The sequence below is a fragment of the Larus michahellis genome, chromosome 2 (genome assembly GCF_964199755.1).
Source record: "Larus michahellis chromosome 2, bLarMic1.1, whole genome shotgun sequence".
Taxonomy (NCBI): domain Eukaryota; kingdom Metazoa; phylum Chordata; class Aves; order Charadriiformes; family Laridae; genus Larus; species Larus michahellis.
The window spans coordinates 156,443,373-156,461,487 of NC_133897.1; the positions used below are offsets into that span (position 1 = coordinate 156,443,373).

The 18,115-nt window shown below is 42.7% G+C and overlaps 1 protein-coding gene across 2 annotated transcripts; it reads right to left on the reverse strand.

Moving 5' to 3' along the window:
- Positions 1-1,149: 1,149 nt before the first annotated feature.
- On the reverse strand, positions 1,150-18,081 carry DERL1 (derlin 1). Of its 2 annotated transcripts, XR_012585792.1 has the most exons (9): positions 17,746-18,080; positions 16,012-16,123; positions 12,169-12,233; positions 9,808-9,834; positions 7,780-7,875; positions 6,957-7,009; positions 5,677-5,787; positions 2,675-3,847; positions 1,150-1,212 (listed from the first exon to the last, which is right to left on the reverse strand). XR_012585792.1 is itself a non-coding variant. In XM_074577762.1 (8 exons), the coding sequence occupies exons 1-8, from the start codon at positions 17,896-17,898 to the stop codon at positions 3,709-3,711; spliced, it is 756 nt and encodes a 251-aa protein (XP_074433863.1). In that variant the 5' UTR covers positions 17,899-18,081; the 3' UTR covers positions 1,150-3,708. The 2 variants fall into 2 exon arrangements, 1 of the variants encoding a protein (XP_074433863.1); XM_074577762.1 differs by having other exon boundaries at positions 1,150-3,847; positions 17,746-18,081.
- Between the last annotated feature and the right edge of the window lie 34 nt (positions 18,082-18,115).

The window sequence follows — 18,115 nt, forward strand, 5'->3', positions numbered from 1 at the left end:
CAAATTGATCCATCATCCTAAGCCTAGCACAGAACAAGGGAAAATATGAATCATCTTCATTTTATGGATGCAGAACAGGATTACAAAGCCATTAGGTGACTTGTAATATCAGAAGCTTCAGACTGTTAATTAGCACATATCTCTCCAGCTCACTACCTTAACCATCAAGGCAAAGCTGTCTTCCTCCCTGATAAGGTAACACAGTTATATAAACACAGAAAGGATCTTACGTTATATAGCAAACAATATGCTATTCTGAAACTTAAAGCCTCTCAGTTCTCCTAATGCAACAATTAGATGACAGAATGAAGCAACAGGTCCGGTTTCTCATTAAGTCACTGGCAACACCGCATTACGGAGTGGTGTCGAGAGAGGAGCTGTCAGACAGAGCGATAGGAATGAAAGACGAAGCATTTTAGAAGCTTTTGATTTCAAATTCCTGGCTCTTCCGGTGACTCTTTACGCAGCTGGAGCAAAATCGAAAGGCACACACTTGCCATGCTGTTGCCTCTGGTGTATTTAGTATGGACCAAGACTTTCCAGTTCAAGGAGCACAACAGATTCACACAGTGCCTTATGTACCGAGTCCACGATCTTCTTCGGTGCCTCTATGGTAACAAACAGGAAAAGTGCAGTCAGATGAACGATGAGGACCAGAAAAGTCATTCAGAGAATGCTCAATGTGTCTCCAAATCTGTTGAGGTAAGAGCCTCAAAAGGAAGTCTGGCAGCTGTGCACATCTGGCTGGACAGTGAGAGGGTATTGCAGAATACCAAGCTTACCCATGAAAGAGTAAGTGATCTTTATCAATCTCACAAAGTTTGAGGGTGAGTAGAAGCATACTTCCTCCCAGAGGACAATAAAGGATGAATAATTAAGTATACACAAAAAAAAAAATGTAAAATGGTAACAGCCCAGGAAGGACACAGACTGTCAAAGCCCATGGTGATAAACAAAGAAAATGCCTTTACGATTTTGCAACCTATCAGAGAAGACAAGACTCCCACCCAAAAGCAGGTCATTTTCTTGAGTACTTTTATCAACAGCAGGAGGTGGTGTCACAGTGAACTGTCAGACAGTCCTCGGAGACGTGCAGATCACAAGGCTTGTCTTGAGCTGAAATAAGATTCAGCAAAACAGAGACAGTAACAGAGATTAAAACTTTAATTTAAAACTTTGCCAACAAAAATTGATTACAAAAAGGGAAATTATCTGTACAAAATAAGAAAGGAGGTACTCATTTAACAAGAGACTGTCATTGTCAGTGTACGCTGGAGAACAAATAGTGCTTCAGGTCAAGTGGCAAGTGAGAAATGAACAAACTAAGCTCGTAAAATGGAATTATGAAGTGAATTTTCCATAAACCAAAGTAAATTGACCTGAAGCAGCTCAAAAGCTAATCAAGACTTACCAGAAGTCTATTTTCCTTGCAAACCTTTTCCTCCTTAGACAAGGAGGGTGTGCTAGAAAGCAAGACCCAGCAGAGCACACTGGGCCAGGACAATGAATGACTTTTGCCATGCTTCCTCCCGCTCACGCCTTCCTTCTGGCCTTCTGTCCAAAGTTGTTCTGCAATTTGAGTGTGCCAGGGTTTTAGCCAAGTCACAAACTACTGCATCTTCACTTAACTGTTAGGTCCTGACTCAAAATGAAGACAAATGCTTTGGAGACAGTGATATTACTATGTCTAAAAAGACCGGCTGCATCATGACTCCTACAAAAATGATGGTTCTCAGACTGTTCTAGTTGGCATCAAGTAACAGCTGTCAGTCAACAATAGATCAGTATTTAGAACACTGCAGTCCTCTTTTCTACCTACCATTTTATACAAAGAGAGAGACAAGAGCATCTTTAAAACTCATCACTCAATAGACAAAAGTGGCAGGTGATTTCTGAACTCCACGTTGCTGTAAAACCTAAGCACACAATACAAGCATTACCAGTTTTCTACATTTTTCCACAAGCTGAATCAACAAAATTGAGTTGCAGTGAAGAAATGGAACATGCAATTTCTTTTCAAGCAAGCCAGCTGAAAACTTCCAGTCTGACTGCTTATTTTCCTCTCAGTTTCACACCACGTAGTATTTACAAGTTTTTAAACCTTCAGAACCCAGGTTCAGTGAAGAAACAAAGTAGTAACAAAAATGTTTTGGCCCAGATTCACTTCACATACTTATAGATACCTGAGAAACCTAAATTGGGGCAGAACAGCTTTCTGTGCCCTACCTACCCAGTAAAAAGACAGACAAATGCTAAAGGGAAACTCAGTTAGAGACTTGAATCTCATCTTAGTGATGATGCTCTTCTTCCAACTATAAAACAAAAAGCAACTATATTCCAACTTGGAAGTCTTGGTTAAGCTTAGAGTAATTGTGTTCCTAGCTAAAATGTTGTCATTTATGTGAAGCTAAGCCTTACCTCGCTCGCTGTCAGCTCCCATCTAGGGGAGCCGGAGACAGCTACCTTTTAAGGATGCCATGAGACATGCATGAGTCCTCCTTACAGCTGGGAAAACTGAGATAAGTAAGAACTTTGCTCAAGTCCATGCGGTGAGTCAGTAACAAGTTAGTATTACAGCTTCCTGGAGCTTAGCCCTGCGCTCTGCCCACAGGAGCCCAGTACAAGAAAAACTACTGTACAGAATCATTCCCTTTTCCATGTCAAAAAGTTTTACCCAAAAAGTACAGATACTAATAAACAGTGTACATCATTTCTTCTTTGACAATGAAAGAGTCCTGTAGTAAAGCAATCTGCTCTATTGTATCTTGACCCTGGGAAAGTTTATTTCCAGCTTTGATTCTTTGATGCCTTAAAGCTTTTAAGAGGAAGTTGAAGATTCAGTTAACAAACATAATGCTGCAGTCAGTACCCTTTACATTAACCACAATGATACGTTACATTTTCTGGTTTAAGTAGTATTTGTGCTACCCAATTTTGCAATCAAGATAGAAACCTTGAAGCCAAGAATTCACAGATCTCAGGGAAGCCAGACAACCTCAGTTTAAACAGAGCAAGCCTTGTAACATGCCATGAAGGGTTCAGAGATTTCAATTCTGTGAGTATCTGTTATTGCCATTTCAAATGAAAGCCCTCTTATCCTTAGTCTTGCCCAGCCCATTCTGTAGCAGGCAGGACAAATGTTGCACAGCAAGAAAAAAATCCCCTCAAAACACAGTTTAATAATGGAAACGAGACATTTGCACTTTGCTTTATGAACGCAGCAGAGAGATATCACTTAAATAATATTTCCAGAGATCCTGGGACTTAAGCACAGCTATGGAAAAAGTCAGCTTCCTAAGCTTTCGGGTTAGTTTGATCCATCTGCCTCACACTGGATTCTTCCCTTACCATGGTCAACCAAGCTTTTAACATACCAGGCAAGACAGAACACCATTAGCTTGTCCCATCACATCACGGAACAAGACAGCAGAATGGATGCCTGTTGCGACAGACGGAAAATACTGTATAAAGAAGGCTTTTTTCAATGGCAGAATCAAATTGGACACTACTGGCTAACCTGGAGCAAGATCTACATTTTTCCCTTCTGGAGTTTTTCATTTTCTCTTGAACCAGAAACATTCTTTCTAATCAGTGAAATCCAACAGTACTACAGAGAGCTCAGTTCCTAAGCATGCTCTGCACCAGGAAGGGTCGGTTCTACGTCCAATTAAAACCAAAGAGTTGCTGTTTTCGAAGGGCAGGAGGTCTTCACTGGTCACCTAGCCGGAAACCTTGGCCCCAGTTGTGTCTTCCACCACCCTGCTGATCTTCTGCAGCTCTTCTCATGCTAGCGGGTGGGATACCAAACCCCGACACTCCTCCTCTCCTATTTGGCAGCCAGCGGTACCTAAGGACAAGCCAGAAGAGAAGGAGAGAGTTTGAAAAAGAGCTGTACCTTGGGGGTAAATGCCAGACTACTTTTCCATGCGATTCCTTTAAGCTGGTAGACTTTGCAATAAAACTGGCTTTCACAGCAGCACTTCACAGAATTCTTTCCAAATCTAAGCCCTCGGCACATTGAGAAATATGAATTCTGGGGAACTTCCATCTCTGGGATATGGTCAGATACAATAATCCAAACACAGGGCGGGGTGGGGAAAAAAAAAAAAAAAACCACACATAAGGGAGTCTCACTGTTGAAAATAAATGCTGTGATACAAACTTAATTCCCCTAACTTCTCTTCCTTTTTTTTCCAGGGGAAATAAAAAAAAAAATTCCAAATCACTTCTGAGCACCTCTTTCTCTTCAATAGTTGCAAAGCTCCTGTTATCACAGCATCCAACCACCTCACTGCTCTCCCAGTAAACATTCCTGAGGAACTGAGGACTGAAGAGACTAAGGGAAACAGGCTTAAGCAACTAGCTTGTCGGAAATCAAAGCTCGAGTGACCTGGCCAGAGCAAATCAGTGCTGCACGACTTTTGCATCCAACTTAGGCTACCACCCAAATAGAGTGAATTAAAATACAGCTTCTGCATTTCGTCAAGGGCTGCCATTAATGCAGAGTCATTTCAGCTCCACAATAGTTACACTGAGCTCCTGCAAATCCCTTGCTGAATTGGACCGCTAAAATCTGAGGCGCAGACATAAAATGCAGGTTCCCAAGAAGAATGATCCCGTATAGAAAAAGTTCTTCATTATTATATTAAAGGTATCTGCAATTCACCACATTAAACAAAATATTACAGTGCAAAGGCAAAATTTATCCATTTGTAGCAATGTTTGCAGTACTTCTGTTTCTGCTTCTCAAATACAGAGAAAAATTAAATAGAATCAATTAAATAGAAGCAAGAGAATTGCACATAACTAACAAGATTGATGGCAGTTTCAGAGCTATCATTACCTTGAAAGACATTTTAAAAAAACATTTTGTCTTCTAATCTTTATAGAAAATTAGATTTACCAGAAGGGCTTGCAAACAAAAAAGTAGAATATAAAGCCTTCCTACTCATTAAAACTTGTACAGAAAGCAGAACTGTAATTCAACTTTGCATCTTCTAATAAACAGTTTATGCTATAAAAAGAGTTAACTGAGTTGCTAACTAAAGTTTGGTAGAGGAAGAATATTTACAGCCCAAAAGGATGAGGACAAGGGCAACTGAAGCTACAGACTTTGGCTTCTGATCCTAGTATTTCAATGCCAAAACAATAAACAGTTCGCAAGAAAAAGCACTTCAGAAACCAAGACCTGCAGTCTCAGTCAAGGTGATGGGTGCAAACTGCAAAGCAGAATATATATTATAGTCCTGAACAAGTCTACAACCAACTCCTATTGTTACAAGTTGCTGAACTGGTAGCTACTGTAATGATACATGGAAATACAGATAAAAGATCATTTACAGAAGAAAACGATTTTTTGATACCATCTGATAATTGTTAGGGAGTTCTCCTTACTACAACTCAACTCACTAGCAGAACTATGACTTTCGCTCTTACTCTTAAGAGTGGGTAAAGGACACAAGCCATCCACAGGGGTAACAAAGAGCTCTCACATGGGCCATTTACAAGAAATCCAACATTTCTGATGACTCAGAAGCACAGTCAATATGGTAAGTCTAAAGCAGGCTGATTTAGCAAAGTATTTGACACTTTACAATCCCAGCAAATATGTGCCTGACAAACAATACAGAAAATTGGACCAAACAAACAGCGAGCTAAAGAATAAAGCCAGCTTACAGGAACTGAGGTGTGGACAGAAAATTCCTTCCTCCCAAATCCATCGGATATTTAAACATTAAGAAGAAATACAGGTGGCCAACCAGATTTCCTATCAGCTCATTGATGACTCTGCAAGGCAAAAGAAAAAGAATCGTTTCACATTCTGTCCTCTCTGAAAATAAACGAGTGCCCATCTTCTGCCAGTTACTACTGTTCATCTGCCACGGGCATTGCCGGGGCTGTCAGACACAGATTTCCCTTCCCTCAGCATTTTGCAGCCACTTCTTTAGAAGGGCCAACCTTCAGTGCCAACACATCAACAGGCTGTTCCACCCTCCCTTCCAAGCCTTCTCTACAGTCTGTACTGAAAATGCAATTAAATACTTGTTTACATCAGGGAATTAGACCGTACAGCTATTAGTGTCTAAAATAATAGTCTGCGGAGTTTGAGAAGTTACTGCTGTTTTCACTGGACAACCTGTCTCCTGCTGAACTGAACTGTTTTGTTCCCAATTTTGCAAAAACACTGCTGAATGGAGGCCCTTGAGTATCTTCCGTCATGCATAGAAACAGCAGGTATCTAACAGCAAGCAGTTTTCTCAAGTGACGGATGAGTCAGTAGGAGGCACAGCCAGAAAAGAGAATTTGGTTTTGCTGTACTACCTCCTCCTTTTGTAAATCAACCACATAATTTGTTATTGTCACTAATTATGTTACAGCGGCACCAAGAGGCCCCAACAGACGCAGGGCACCAATGGGAAAGACCCTGCACAGAGGGGATTTCTGCATCATGGAATTTAGTCAAAGAAACCCAAGACAGACCAATGAATTCAGCAAGTGCTAATATGGCGCTCTGTGGGCTTGTTATTGCCATTTTCCTTTGTTTCACAAGCTGAAAATACCATCACGTTGGGCAAGACTGTGAGGGAAAGAAGTAGCAGCACTATCAGAGTCAAGTTACATTTGTTTCTAAAACCAGTACTGATGGCTGGTCATATGGGATGACATCTTTCTTTACGGGGCTGTACTCTCTTAGTAAGGAAAAGGCCTAATGCACAGATTTACTAGAAAATAAACCAAATTCTTATTACTTTCCCCTCACCTACACTCTCTAGATCTCACACGCACATCTCCTCTTTGCTTTTATCTTAAATGACCACGATATGACACTGAGCATCATCAGTCAGATTATACAGTTTTAAGCCTCTTATTTTAACACTGCTTCTAAATTCAGCAGTAAGTTCAATAGCTGTAAAGGCTTTTATAAATTCAAATTGGCCATCCAAGTAAATACATACGATCCACCAATGATGTAGTTGAATCCCAGAATAACCCACGGAAGGTAACAGGCCTGAAAAAGAATGCAATGGAGACGGAGAAGTTGTAAGTAGGAGTTAAGGACATAAACCTGCTCAACCTCCCACTGCACTAATAAGCACGATTATAATCTCAATATTTTAGGCATTACACAAATCCCGATTTATTAACTTAAGCAGATTCTACCTAACAAGGTAGGATACTCCAAACTGAGCGACCACTAACATTTTTAGATAAGTCATACTCATTTTGGCATTGTTAGGTTGATGGTTGGACTCGATGTCAAAGGTCCTTTCCAACCATGAAGATTCTATGATTCTATGAATTAAGCATTATAAGTAGATGTGTCTTTTGCACTCTATGTTCCACAGCAAGCTTTGTTTCACAATCTGAAACAAGTCCTAATATTTCTGATTTTGAAAAGGTCTGGAAACGATGATCAAAGGAGTTTTCACTACAAGATCTGGCAAAAACAGACAAGGTTGCACAGGAAAGAACAATTTCAAATATCAACATTTTGTCACTACATTCAGGTTTTATCCAGGTTAATGTTTATCATGAATTTTTTCCTCTTTTCAGACCAATGAATTTCAATTGTCAGGACATCTTTCCAGTAAAGCCACACTGAGTGACATCTTATGGAAGACCATGAAGAAATTTTGCCTTTGCTGCATCTCAAGGAGTATATAGCTATGTCAAAGCATGGGACATCTTTAATAAGAGAAAATATTTATATTTTGCCCCTCACCCACTCCAAGTGCATCTTCTGGGCAGAAACCTTCCCAGATTTAAGGTCTGACATACCTTAAATCTTGTTCCAAACCAAAATGATACGATCATGTCTCTGTTCAGCTGGGCCCACACATAAAGCACTGACATGATGAGTGGAATCATCAGCAACTGCAATGTTTAAAAAAAAAAAAAGGCAAAGTTACCATCATTTTCACAGAAAACCAAGAAACTTAAATAGGCAGCAGGAGCTGTAAGCTTCAAAAATGGCTCGTAAGCATGATATATCAGCAAAATCTTTAAAGATTGCCCCAGAATCTTTGCCATCACTTGTCATGGATCTGTTCAAAGCCTGCTAGGAAAGCTAAGCAGGAGAACCAACTTGCTTATTCTCTTTTGCAAGATGCTGCCAAAGCAAAGGGCTCCAACTTGCCCCAAGTGAAAGAGCAGCTGTGGCGAACCCCTCTGCTCCCAGCTGCTTGGTAGCACACCTACAGCAGAGTCAGCAACATACTTGTGCCACAATCACTTCCATTCACAACCCAGGGCACTAACCCAACCACACTCACCTGGGGCTAAGATAATACACCAGATGAAGTGTTACTCTATCAAACTGCCAGCTATGTCCCCCTCGGAGCACCACAAGAATTAACCTCTGCTCCACGCCAGGAGATGAGACTGTTTCAAATACCTCCTTACTGTGACTGTGCATTAGCTGATTGGACTATTTCTAGTGAAACAAATATAAAGCACTATTTTAGCCATCTGCTGATTTCTGAACTGAAGACAGACTGTGCCAGCAATGTTTCCATGAACTGGTTTAACACTACAAACCAGCTTGTGTGTTTGGAAGAGAGGTTAAAACTCATCCCTTCGGGGGTGCCACTATTCAACAGGTTCCACGTTAAAGCTGGTACGTGGGCATCAGTCCAGCCTCCCCCAAGCCCTGCAGCACACCAGCAGTCTGACTCGTCACACGAGAACCTTAGGGTCTTTATTAAAACCACTTTTATTTTACTGGAAAATAAAGAAACATCTAATTTCTGAAAGTATTTGACATGGGTATAGAGGCCCAGCTATCCTACTCTAACTTCTCACTTTCAAGCAAAGCACTCAACACAAGCAAAAACCCCGTATTTTAAGCAGTACTTTGTATGCAGATATAAAACCATTTTAAGTACCTTTTTAAAAAGCTACAATCCAACACAGTCTAAAATTCATACAACGTATGGATGACTTCACCATGCTTTTGAAGAATTTTGTGGCATCTTCCCCACAGCAAAAAAAGTTTAAGTGCGAAGTTATGGACAGCCCTTAGTAGAACTCGGTCTGGACAGCAGATGCACGATCGCTATTTTTGTCTACCAGGGAAGCCTGATAAGTGATTTAATAAATGCTAAGATAATATTTCAGAGAATATTAGGGATATTGGTGCTGGCTTTGGGTGACAAGGATAGAATAAGATGAGGAGAGAACAGCAGAGGCAGGCTGAAGACCTGCAGTTCTCTGATACTCTGTTGTGTCCAAGAAACGCTCCCCACTTCGCCCCTTAATATTTGGGGAGATCAGAACTACCTCATTGAAACTGGTTCTTTAAATGACTATTTTAATCATTCTTGTGAGGATTTTGCACTGCACAGTTCTGATCTAAATCTGAAGCTGCATATTTCAAAAAAAGTTCTTCTGTTGGCAAGTAAAAGGCACACTAAATTTGAGAAGACTAATGAACCCAAGAATCATTTTTAGATAAAAAAGTAAGAATGCAGATCTACATTCATTAGAAGAAACAGTGCATAGGTGACATCTTGTGTCCATTTTAGTAAAAGGCCGAACACTTCCTGACTGCACAAACAGCCAATTCTCACTCCTTGACTCCCTAACTTGGTTAGGAGTGGCACAGTCAGATACAGGCTTGTGACATTAGCTGAGGCTAAGCCAAACTAAAAAAATTAACAAAACACACACAGCAATCTATTTTGGTATAAACTAAACCAGCCTAACTTAACTACATTCTGCAGTTATGCCGATGATGCTCTCTATAAAGTCATTAAGTAGTCAGAAAGTGCCATAAGATTATTACTTAAGAAACTGCACGGCACTTACCTGCATGTCCATCGCCAAGCCAGTTATCTGTCATTGCACCATTAAGGAAAACGCAGCAAAACCTGATAGACTAGAATGACAAAAAGAAGCTGCACACGCACTGAACACGCATGCAAAGGCCTTTAATGTTTAAAATGAAAACAGCCTTCCTGCATAGCATTAAGTTAACCACTGGAAAAAATGAAAATCCTCCAATGATCTAGAGGCTTACACACTTAGCTTCAATAATTGGTTTTCAGTAACCTTTCAAGCTACCACCTCAAGTCATTACCCCGAGGGTTGATGGATGCACTGGCTTTCCCTCCATGATGAAACTGGCTAACTACAAACTCAATCAGTCCTTGCATAAAAGCATGTTACAGGTTTAACAGCTGGATTCTTTCATTAGTTTTTTAAAGACTAAAATGTTGGGTTTGTAGCTAAAGAAATACCAGATCATAAAAAAATATCAATGTATTGACACTGTGTCATATAAAATAAGTTCTTTCTTGAAATGCATCAATGCAGGCTTTTAATACTACTCTCCTACCCTGGAACCCAAAGGATTTACTTACTGTAGTAACTACTGAGTAGAACCAATTGCTGAAGAATTTAGCTATGATGAGAATGCTTTTAACAGTTCACGAATGTGTATAAAACGGCATCAAGCATTTTCCCAGATCATGCATCCAGGTTGCTCCTTACATCATATAGGGAACAAGCAACTAGAAGCTTTTAAATGACCAGTATGAAAGTCAAGTCACAATCAGATTCATCTAATAGCTCACAGCCAACAGCCTGCAACCACAATGAAGCTGATGGTTTTCTTAACAACATCTAAACAACAACGTTGTTTTCCTAGTTACTGCTGCGGCTCAACAGGACTAGCAGGATTAGCAAATCCCTCCATACAGTGGAATGCAACTGCAGATAAATTAATCCATTGATAAAGGCAACAGCATTTCTACACACTGGCTTTCCTGGCTGTATCTGGTTCACACTGATGTCACCGCTCCCTTTTTTCCCACATGCTGTGCCCACTGCAAACTGCTACAAGGAGGTGGCAACAGCACAGACAGAATGGAAGCATCTCCAAGGATGCAGGGTCCACAACCTCTCTTGGCAACCCATGACAGTGTTTGACTGCCCTTACAGTAAGAAGGGTCTTCCTTACATTTAAATAGAATTCTCTGTGCTTCATTTTGTGCCCATTCTCTCTTGTCCCACCACTGAGAGAAGTCTGGCTCCATTTCTGTTACTCCCTCCCCCTATCAGGTATTAATCCACATGGATGAGACACCTCTGAGCCTCCTGCTCTCCAGGCAGCACAATCTGCTCTCTCAGCCTGTCCTCATGTGACAGATGCTCCAACCCTTTAATCATCTTTGTGACCCTTCACTGGACTCACTCCAGTTATGTCCATGTCTCTCCCATACTTGGGAACCTGAAGCTGGATGAAGCCCCCGATGTGTCTCACAAGGGCTGAGCAGACGGGAGTAATCGGCTCCCTCAACCTGCTGGCAATGCTCTGCCTAATGCAGCCCAGGAAGCTGGTGGTGACCTTTGCCACAAAGGCACATTGCTGGCTCATGGTCAACTTGGTGTCCAGCAGAACTCCCAAGGCCTTTTCTGCCAAGCTGCTTTGCAGACTGTCAGTCCCCAGCCTGTCCTGGTGCCTGAGGCTGCTCCTCCCCAGGGGCAGGACTCTGCGCTTCCCTTTGCTGAGCTTCGTGAGATTCTCCAGCCTCTCAAGATCCCTCTGAATGGTAGCACAACCATTTGATGTATCAGCAACTACTCACAGTTTTGTATCCAAGACCTAAAGAAAACTCAGGTAGAACAGCATAGCTCATGGAAAAACTGCTTCCCAACATTCCCAAACCAACAAGCCCAGCTTCTTCAGGAATTGGCTCAGTGCAGATATCGCAAAGCTGCTGTCACAGACTCAGCTGACTTGTACCCCGCAGGTAAAGGATCTCTCCACGAGATACTCCTGAATTTCTAGCCCAGGGAATGGCAGAGATCAGACCTCTTTGCACATGGCAGCTTAAACACACTAAATTCACCCTCACCCCACGTGGCAATTCACAGAAGTGGGTAAGTGAAGCAATACAGCAAACACCAGGGAAACTCACGCAGCACAAGCTGAGCTTTATACAAGCAGAACTCTAGTCCCCAGATTACATACCTGTATTAGCATACTTATTAGTATTTATTAGTATTCTCCTGGAAGCCACTCACTACCTTTCCAGGAAGATTAAAAACTCACCTGTGAACATTTGCTACGTTTTAAAACTGTTAGTTGCTAAAACCTGGTCTTTGAACAGGCAGAAACAGGAGAACCAAAATATTCTAAAAGTTTGATGATGAGCAGAAGGATACAACAATGCAGATCCAGTTAAACAGGAGCATGAACATGTAATCTGCTGGCCTTCCATCAAAAGCCCCTGTAAATAAAAAGAATCAGTAAGTAATCTTGATAAGAAAGGAAAAGCTCAGTTAATAACAGTTGTCCTACAGGCAGTCTGTGGTTTATGATTTTTATTTTTTTTAATTTTAAATGGCCTTATAATAGAACAACCTATAGGACCAGAAAATAAAGACATCCAGCCCGCTGCATTAAGTGTGCACACAGCAACTCTACTTAAAAAAGAACACGCTTTAATTCTGGAGATAAGTGGTTTTAACTTCACAAGACTTCAAAATGGAGCTGGACCCCATCCTTCGTAAGAAGCTACCCGTCAGAAGCACACAATAAGGAAATACACTTGCTTAGCAAAAGCAGAGACACCAAGTTTAAGGATTGAGTCATGTGAAAACCAGTCCTTACTTAGGCAAATTGCATCCTCTTTGCATCATCTAGTCAGACTCAAGAGATACAATAGCTTTTACACTCAAAAAAAAAAATCAACATAGATAAGGAGGGTGCACAGCTTGCAAACTCTCTAAAAGGCTGGCACGGACCTCGGCATTTGAGCAAGACTCCTATCAGCTTTCATACAATTCCATGCAGGCAAGGAAAGCCTAAGAATACTGCTGAAACAAACCCAAACCCCACAGTGACAAACACAGCGCCCCACGAACAAGCTGAATTACATGCTAATAATTAAACATCAAAATGCCTAGAAAGAAAGCCACTGCTTAATGTTAGCACCATTTGGCTTCCTACAACTATTTTACATGTCCCCAAAAATTTAAAGACAGAAAACCTATTTATAAGCATTAGGTTTTCAGAGTACAGAGTACATACAGCCTATGTAAAACAAAATTGCTATTTTAGTCATTTTAAGTTTAAGTTCAGCCATGCAAGTTACATGATGGGGGGGTGGGGGGGAAGCAGTTTGAAAAAGTCTTTTGGAAAGTTGTAAAGTTGGAGAACTACATAAACCGGAGTTTTCTCCTTACTGTTGCCATACAACAAATAGAAACAAATAAAGAGAGGAAGCTGACTAACCCTGTAGAAACTCCAGCACAGGAATTCCTCCAGAATAGGAAGACATCAAAGCAAATGTTATTCCCTTAAAGTTTTCCACTTCTTGCTATCTAGAAGATTACTAGCAAGAATATTAGACAAACTATTGAAGCTGAGTTTCCAATGAATATCTAAGAAAAACTGAGCTACAGACTGCCAAAAAGCTCAGCACAGGGGCGAGGTGTGCTCTAGCCCACTGGGTCCTTCAGGAGCGCCCAGGGTATAATCCAGTCATCGGGGAAGAACTGCAGACGCCTAATCTCATCATTCCTACTGCTGGGGAGTGGACTCTGCATATTCTGCTTTGTTGATATTTCACAGAATCTTCAGAGTTGGAAGGGACCTCTAGAGATCATCTAGTCCAACTCCCCTGCTAAAGCAGGATTGCCCAGAGCACATCACTCAGGACTGCGTCCAGGCGAGTCTTGAAAATCTCCAGAGAAGGGGACTCCACAACCTCCCTGGGCAGCCTGTTCCAGCGCTCTGTCACCCTCACCGTAAAGAAGTTTTTCCGTGTATTTGAATGGAACTTCCTATGTTCCAACTTGTGCCCATTGCCCCTCGTTCTGTCACTGGGAACCAATGAAAAGAGTCTGGCACCATCCTCCTTCAACGCACCCTTTAGATACTTGTATGCCATAATAAGGTCTCCCCTCAGCCTTCTCTTCTCCAGGCTAAAGAGTCCCAGCTCTCTCAGCCTTTCCTCATAAGGGAGATGCTCCAGTCCCTCAATCATCTTGGTTGCCCTTCGCTGGACCCGCTCCAGCAGTTCCCTGTCCCTCTTGAACTGGGGAGCCCAAAACTGGACGCAGTACTCCAGTTGTGGCCTCACCAGTGCAGTGTAGAGGGGGAGAATGACCTCCTTCGACCTACTGGCCATGCTCTTCCCTATGCAGCCCAGGATTCCATTGGCCTTTTTGGCAACAAGGGCACACTGCTGGCTCATGGATAATTTACTGTCTACCAGGACCCCCTGATCTTTCTCCTCAGAACTACTTCCCAGCAGGTCCACCCCTAACCTATACTGGTGCTTAGCATTCTTCCTCCCCATTTGTTATGTTCTTCTCCAACAGAAACAAAACAAAACCACATCAATCTCCTTTTCCTCAGGAAGCGAGAGGTCAGCTTGTTAGGAAAACACAAGCACAGTACAAAACCATATGGATATTCTTGACAGCTAAATTTGAAGCTAGCGTGCAACACCAGTGTATGCTCAAAAACCACGTACAACCCTGAAAATAGAAGTTTCACTTCCTCAGTTTCAGAGGCAAAAGGAGGCATACACCTATGCTGATTTTCACTTGTAAACATATTATCATCAACTTACACACCTCCCACTTTCAGAAGGATTCAAGCCTCTTGCGTAAAGGAAGCGCCAGCCTAACTAAGAACTTTATTTATACCCAGAAAAATGACTCTAATATAGAAGAAATGCACTGATTCAAACAACACAGCTGACTTGCCAGTTTCAAAATCCAGATGTGTTATACAGCAGGAATCTAAATTTACCACTGAAACAATTAACTTCTGCTTCCATGAGACTTCTGCCACAGCATAGACAACTAGAACATTTTGTAAGTATATGTACATGAAGTGATGTCTTATAATCTGCATATATTAACTCTTACTACACATAGCTTTGCACAGTAGAATGTTGTAACTGTGAGTACTCCCATGTGTTCGCAATTTACTGCGGAAAGGCTCAAAGAAATGGAGGAACATTTCTAGCTATTAAACTACTACTTACTTTCACTAAGAAAACAACCAAATACATAATCTGGCACCACTCCTCCCTGTTCCTGCTACACTTCCTATGACTTAAGAAGAGATTCCATGATACTCTCTGGATGACAGGTTTACTGGGGATCTCTCTTCTATCGTGGAACTTCCCAAACATCACTTTGTAATGCATTTCCACTTACACCATCAGTTCTAAGACTCCATTAGAACTACAATGAAATTCTTGTTCATAAAAGCTTTCAAGAGGAGCTGGGCTTTGCAAATACTTTAATTATTTACTTCAATACAAACAATTTTTGTCTAGCTTTAATGAACTACGCATCACAAAGTGAAACCAGTTTTGAAGCTACCTTGTAACAACAATCTCTTTTTTGAGAGAAATGACCCATTATTTGATCTCTTTCCTTCCACTCTTAGTTTTTCCCCCTAACTGAAAATCCAACTCGTTCCTTAACTTTTTCACATTTCTATTTGACAGAGGGGTACACTTCATTTGTACAAGGTGTCTCTCAACTCAACATAACTGATAGAATAACGCAGGTAAGCATCATTGCCTTTTAAAAAAAAAAAAAGGAAAAGCCAACATCATTATTTTCTCAAGATGGATATACCCATTATTGCGTATGTTCTATCACTCTTCAATGTTAAAGGACATCAGATACAAGAAAACAGAGGGTAACGTCATCTTTTAGTCTCTATCCCTCATTTCTGAAATCCAGCAACTAAAAGCACCAAACCCTCCTATTGAAAGAAATATCAAGTTTAGATCCTAAATTAACAGGCTCCCTACCAACGGGAAGGAGCCAGGCACAGAAAATCAGTTTTCCGAGTAGCTTCTCATTGATCAACATGAGCAGGCACAGAGATGAGCCATCGTTCTCACCGTTCTGTCCGAAACGGCCACAACCTCATCGCCACCAACGTTCCCAACAGAAGCTCTATCTGACAATGTTTAGTCTCTATCAACTCTGGGCAGAGTTCACCACATGCATACAATTTAATGGATAACATACCTGTTTCTAATCGTGATGAATATTGATACAAGAAATACAAATTCACCAAGTAGAGAAATCCTGTTCCAGGTCCCACTGGGAAGAAGAAAGTTGCAGTTATCGGCCGCCAGATCTGTCCAGAACAAAAGCGAAAGATATATTTATATACTGAAGAATGAATTCATATGCTTAAGTTTTTTCTTTTCATTTGTTATTAATTACTTGGAAGATCAAGGAGGAGATTAAAAATGGCCCAAGTATCAATTACTGATGCTTCAGCAGCTTACAGTTTTGGTTGTTGGTGTTTTTTGTTTTTTTAAATATGATAAAGCAAAGCTATTAACATTGCAACAGAAATTACACACAACTTCCCAGACTGTTCCATCACATCTTTGCAGTAGTGAGTCTTTATTGCAGTGCAAAACGGATATACTTGCAAGGATGCCACCCTGTTTTAAAAGCATCCAAAAGGAACCCATTCTCACCTATTGAACAGAGGCCAAAGAATTCACACACAGCCTTTAGTGTACTGTTGCAGACAGCACAGGCTGCTCTGAGAATTTGGAATCTGCTTTACAGTCTCCCAACAATCAATATTGGGCCCAGCATGGCAGCACGTAGCAAGTACAGAAAATGTTTGGCCATTTATGAACGAGCTCTTTAACCGGCAACATTGATACTGAGTATTGGTATAGGTATTGCGATCCTGAACATCACAGTTCCAGAAGGAACTAGAGGAAAAAAACAGTCATTTAAGCTACTAAGTTTTGGGGGACAATACATGAAACAGAGAGCTATCTTCTTATCTTTTTCTGCATTCAGCTTTTTTCACTGAAGATATAATGAGCACATATAATAGAAATCTAAAGATTGGGATGTTTTTCTTCATTTTGAGTTCACCTAGTGGTGGCTCTCCCCTACACACCCTCACACCAAAACACTGGGCCTGTAACCTCCCAGCACAAGGAAAGAGACTGTGTCCAGTTTGTGACCTCTTTTGGCACTGCTAACGCACCCAGAAACACCGTACATCTGAAACCTCCGGAATTCAGTCGTTAGTTTATGTCAGCCACACCTAGGCACAGAAGCTGACAGTCCCAAACACAAGCTTTTTCAAACTCCAAGAGAGAAGATGCAGAATATGCACTTCTTGAGCTCTCCTTTAATATCTCCAGACCCACCTGCAGTTTAAGACACTTGCACGTGCCTGTTCCCAACGTCAGGCCCACACAATCGCACAGCAGAGGCCAGCCAAACCACCTGAAGTCACAGCCACAGGTTTTATTGTTACAGAGTGCCTTAGCACAACAACCGGGGCCAGGTGCAACAACTCCCCCCAAAAACGTAGGAAAAAATTGCACCAGAACGAGACCCCGGGCGAACTACTGGGCCTGGCGAGGGCCACAGCCCGCCTTGCCTCGGCCAGGGGCGCTGGCAGGGCCGGGCACCACAGCCTGTGTCACCTTGGTGGGGAGCCCGGGGCCTGCGGAGGCAGAGCACCGGCTAAACCCGAGGCCCGCAGGCCTCACGGAGGGTAAGCGTTGAGGCCCGCCCCGGCTTCCCACTGGAGGCGGCCTGCATCGCTCCTGCAGGGTCCCCTCGGAGCGCCATTCCCTCCCCGGGCGGCCGCGGAGGCCGCGGGAGGGGGCAACAACCGCGCACTACAACTCCCAGCATGCCGAGCGCGTCCCGAGCCGCGCTCTCTAACGGGGCGGGCGCCGCAGGGCACGCCGGGACCGGTAGTGCGGCCCGTACCTGGAAGCGGTTGATGAAGGCGTCGGGCCAGAGGAAGAGGTAGACGGGGCTGACGAGGCCCAGCTTGCCGACGAGCGGCACCGCGATAGACCCGGCGAACCAGTAGCGGGTGATCAGCGGGATGCTCCGGAACCAGTCCCCCAGGTCCGACATGTCGCCGCCGCCGTTGCGCCCGGACGCCGCCGAAGCCTCGCTACGAACCGGCCGCTGACGGAGAGGCGAGATGAGGGTCCGCCCGCTGCTGCCGCCGCCCCAGGCAGGGAGAGGAACCCTGAGCCAGACGTGGCGCCGCCGAATTCGGCTGAGCCGCCGCCACTTCCGTTCTCGTCCCCGCCCCCGCCGGAAGTCCCGCCTCCGGGGTGGAGGCGCC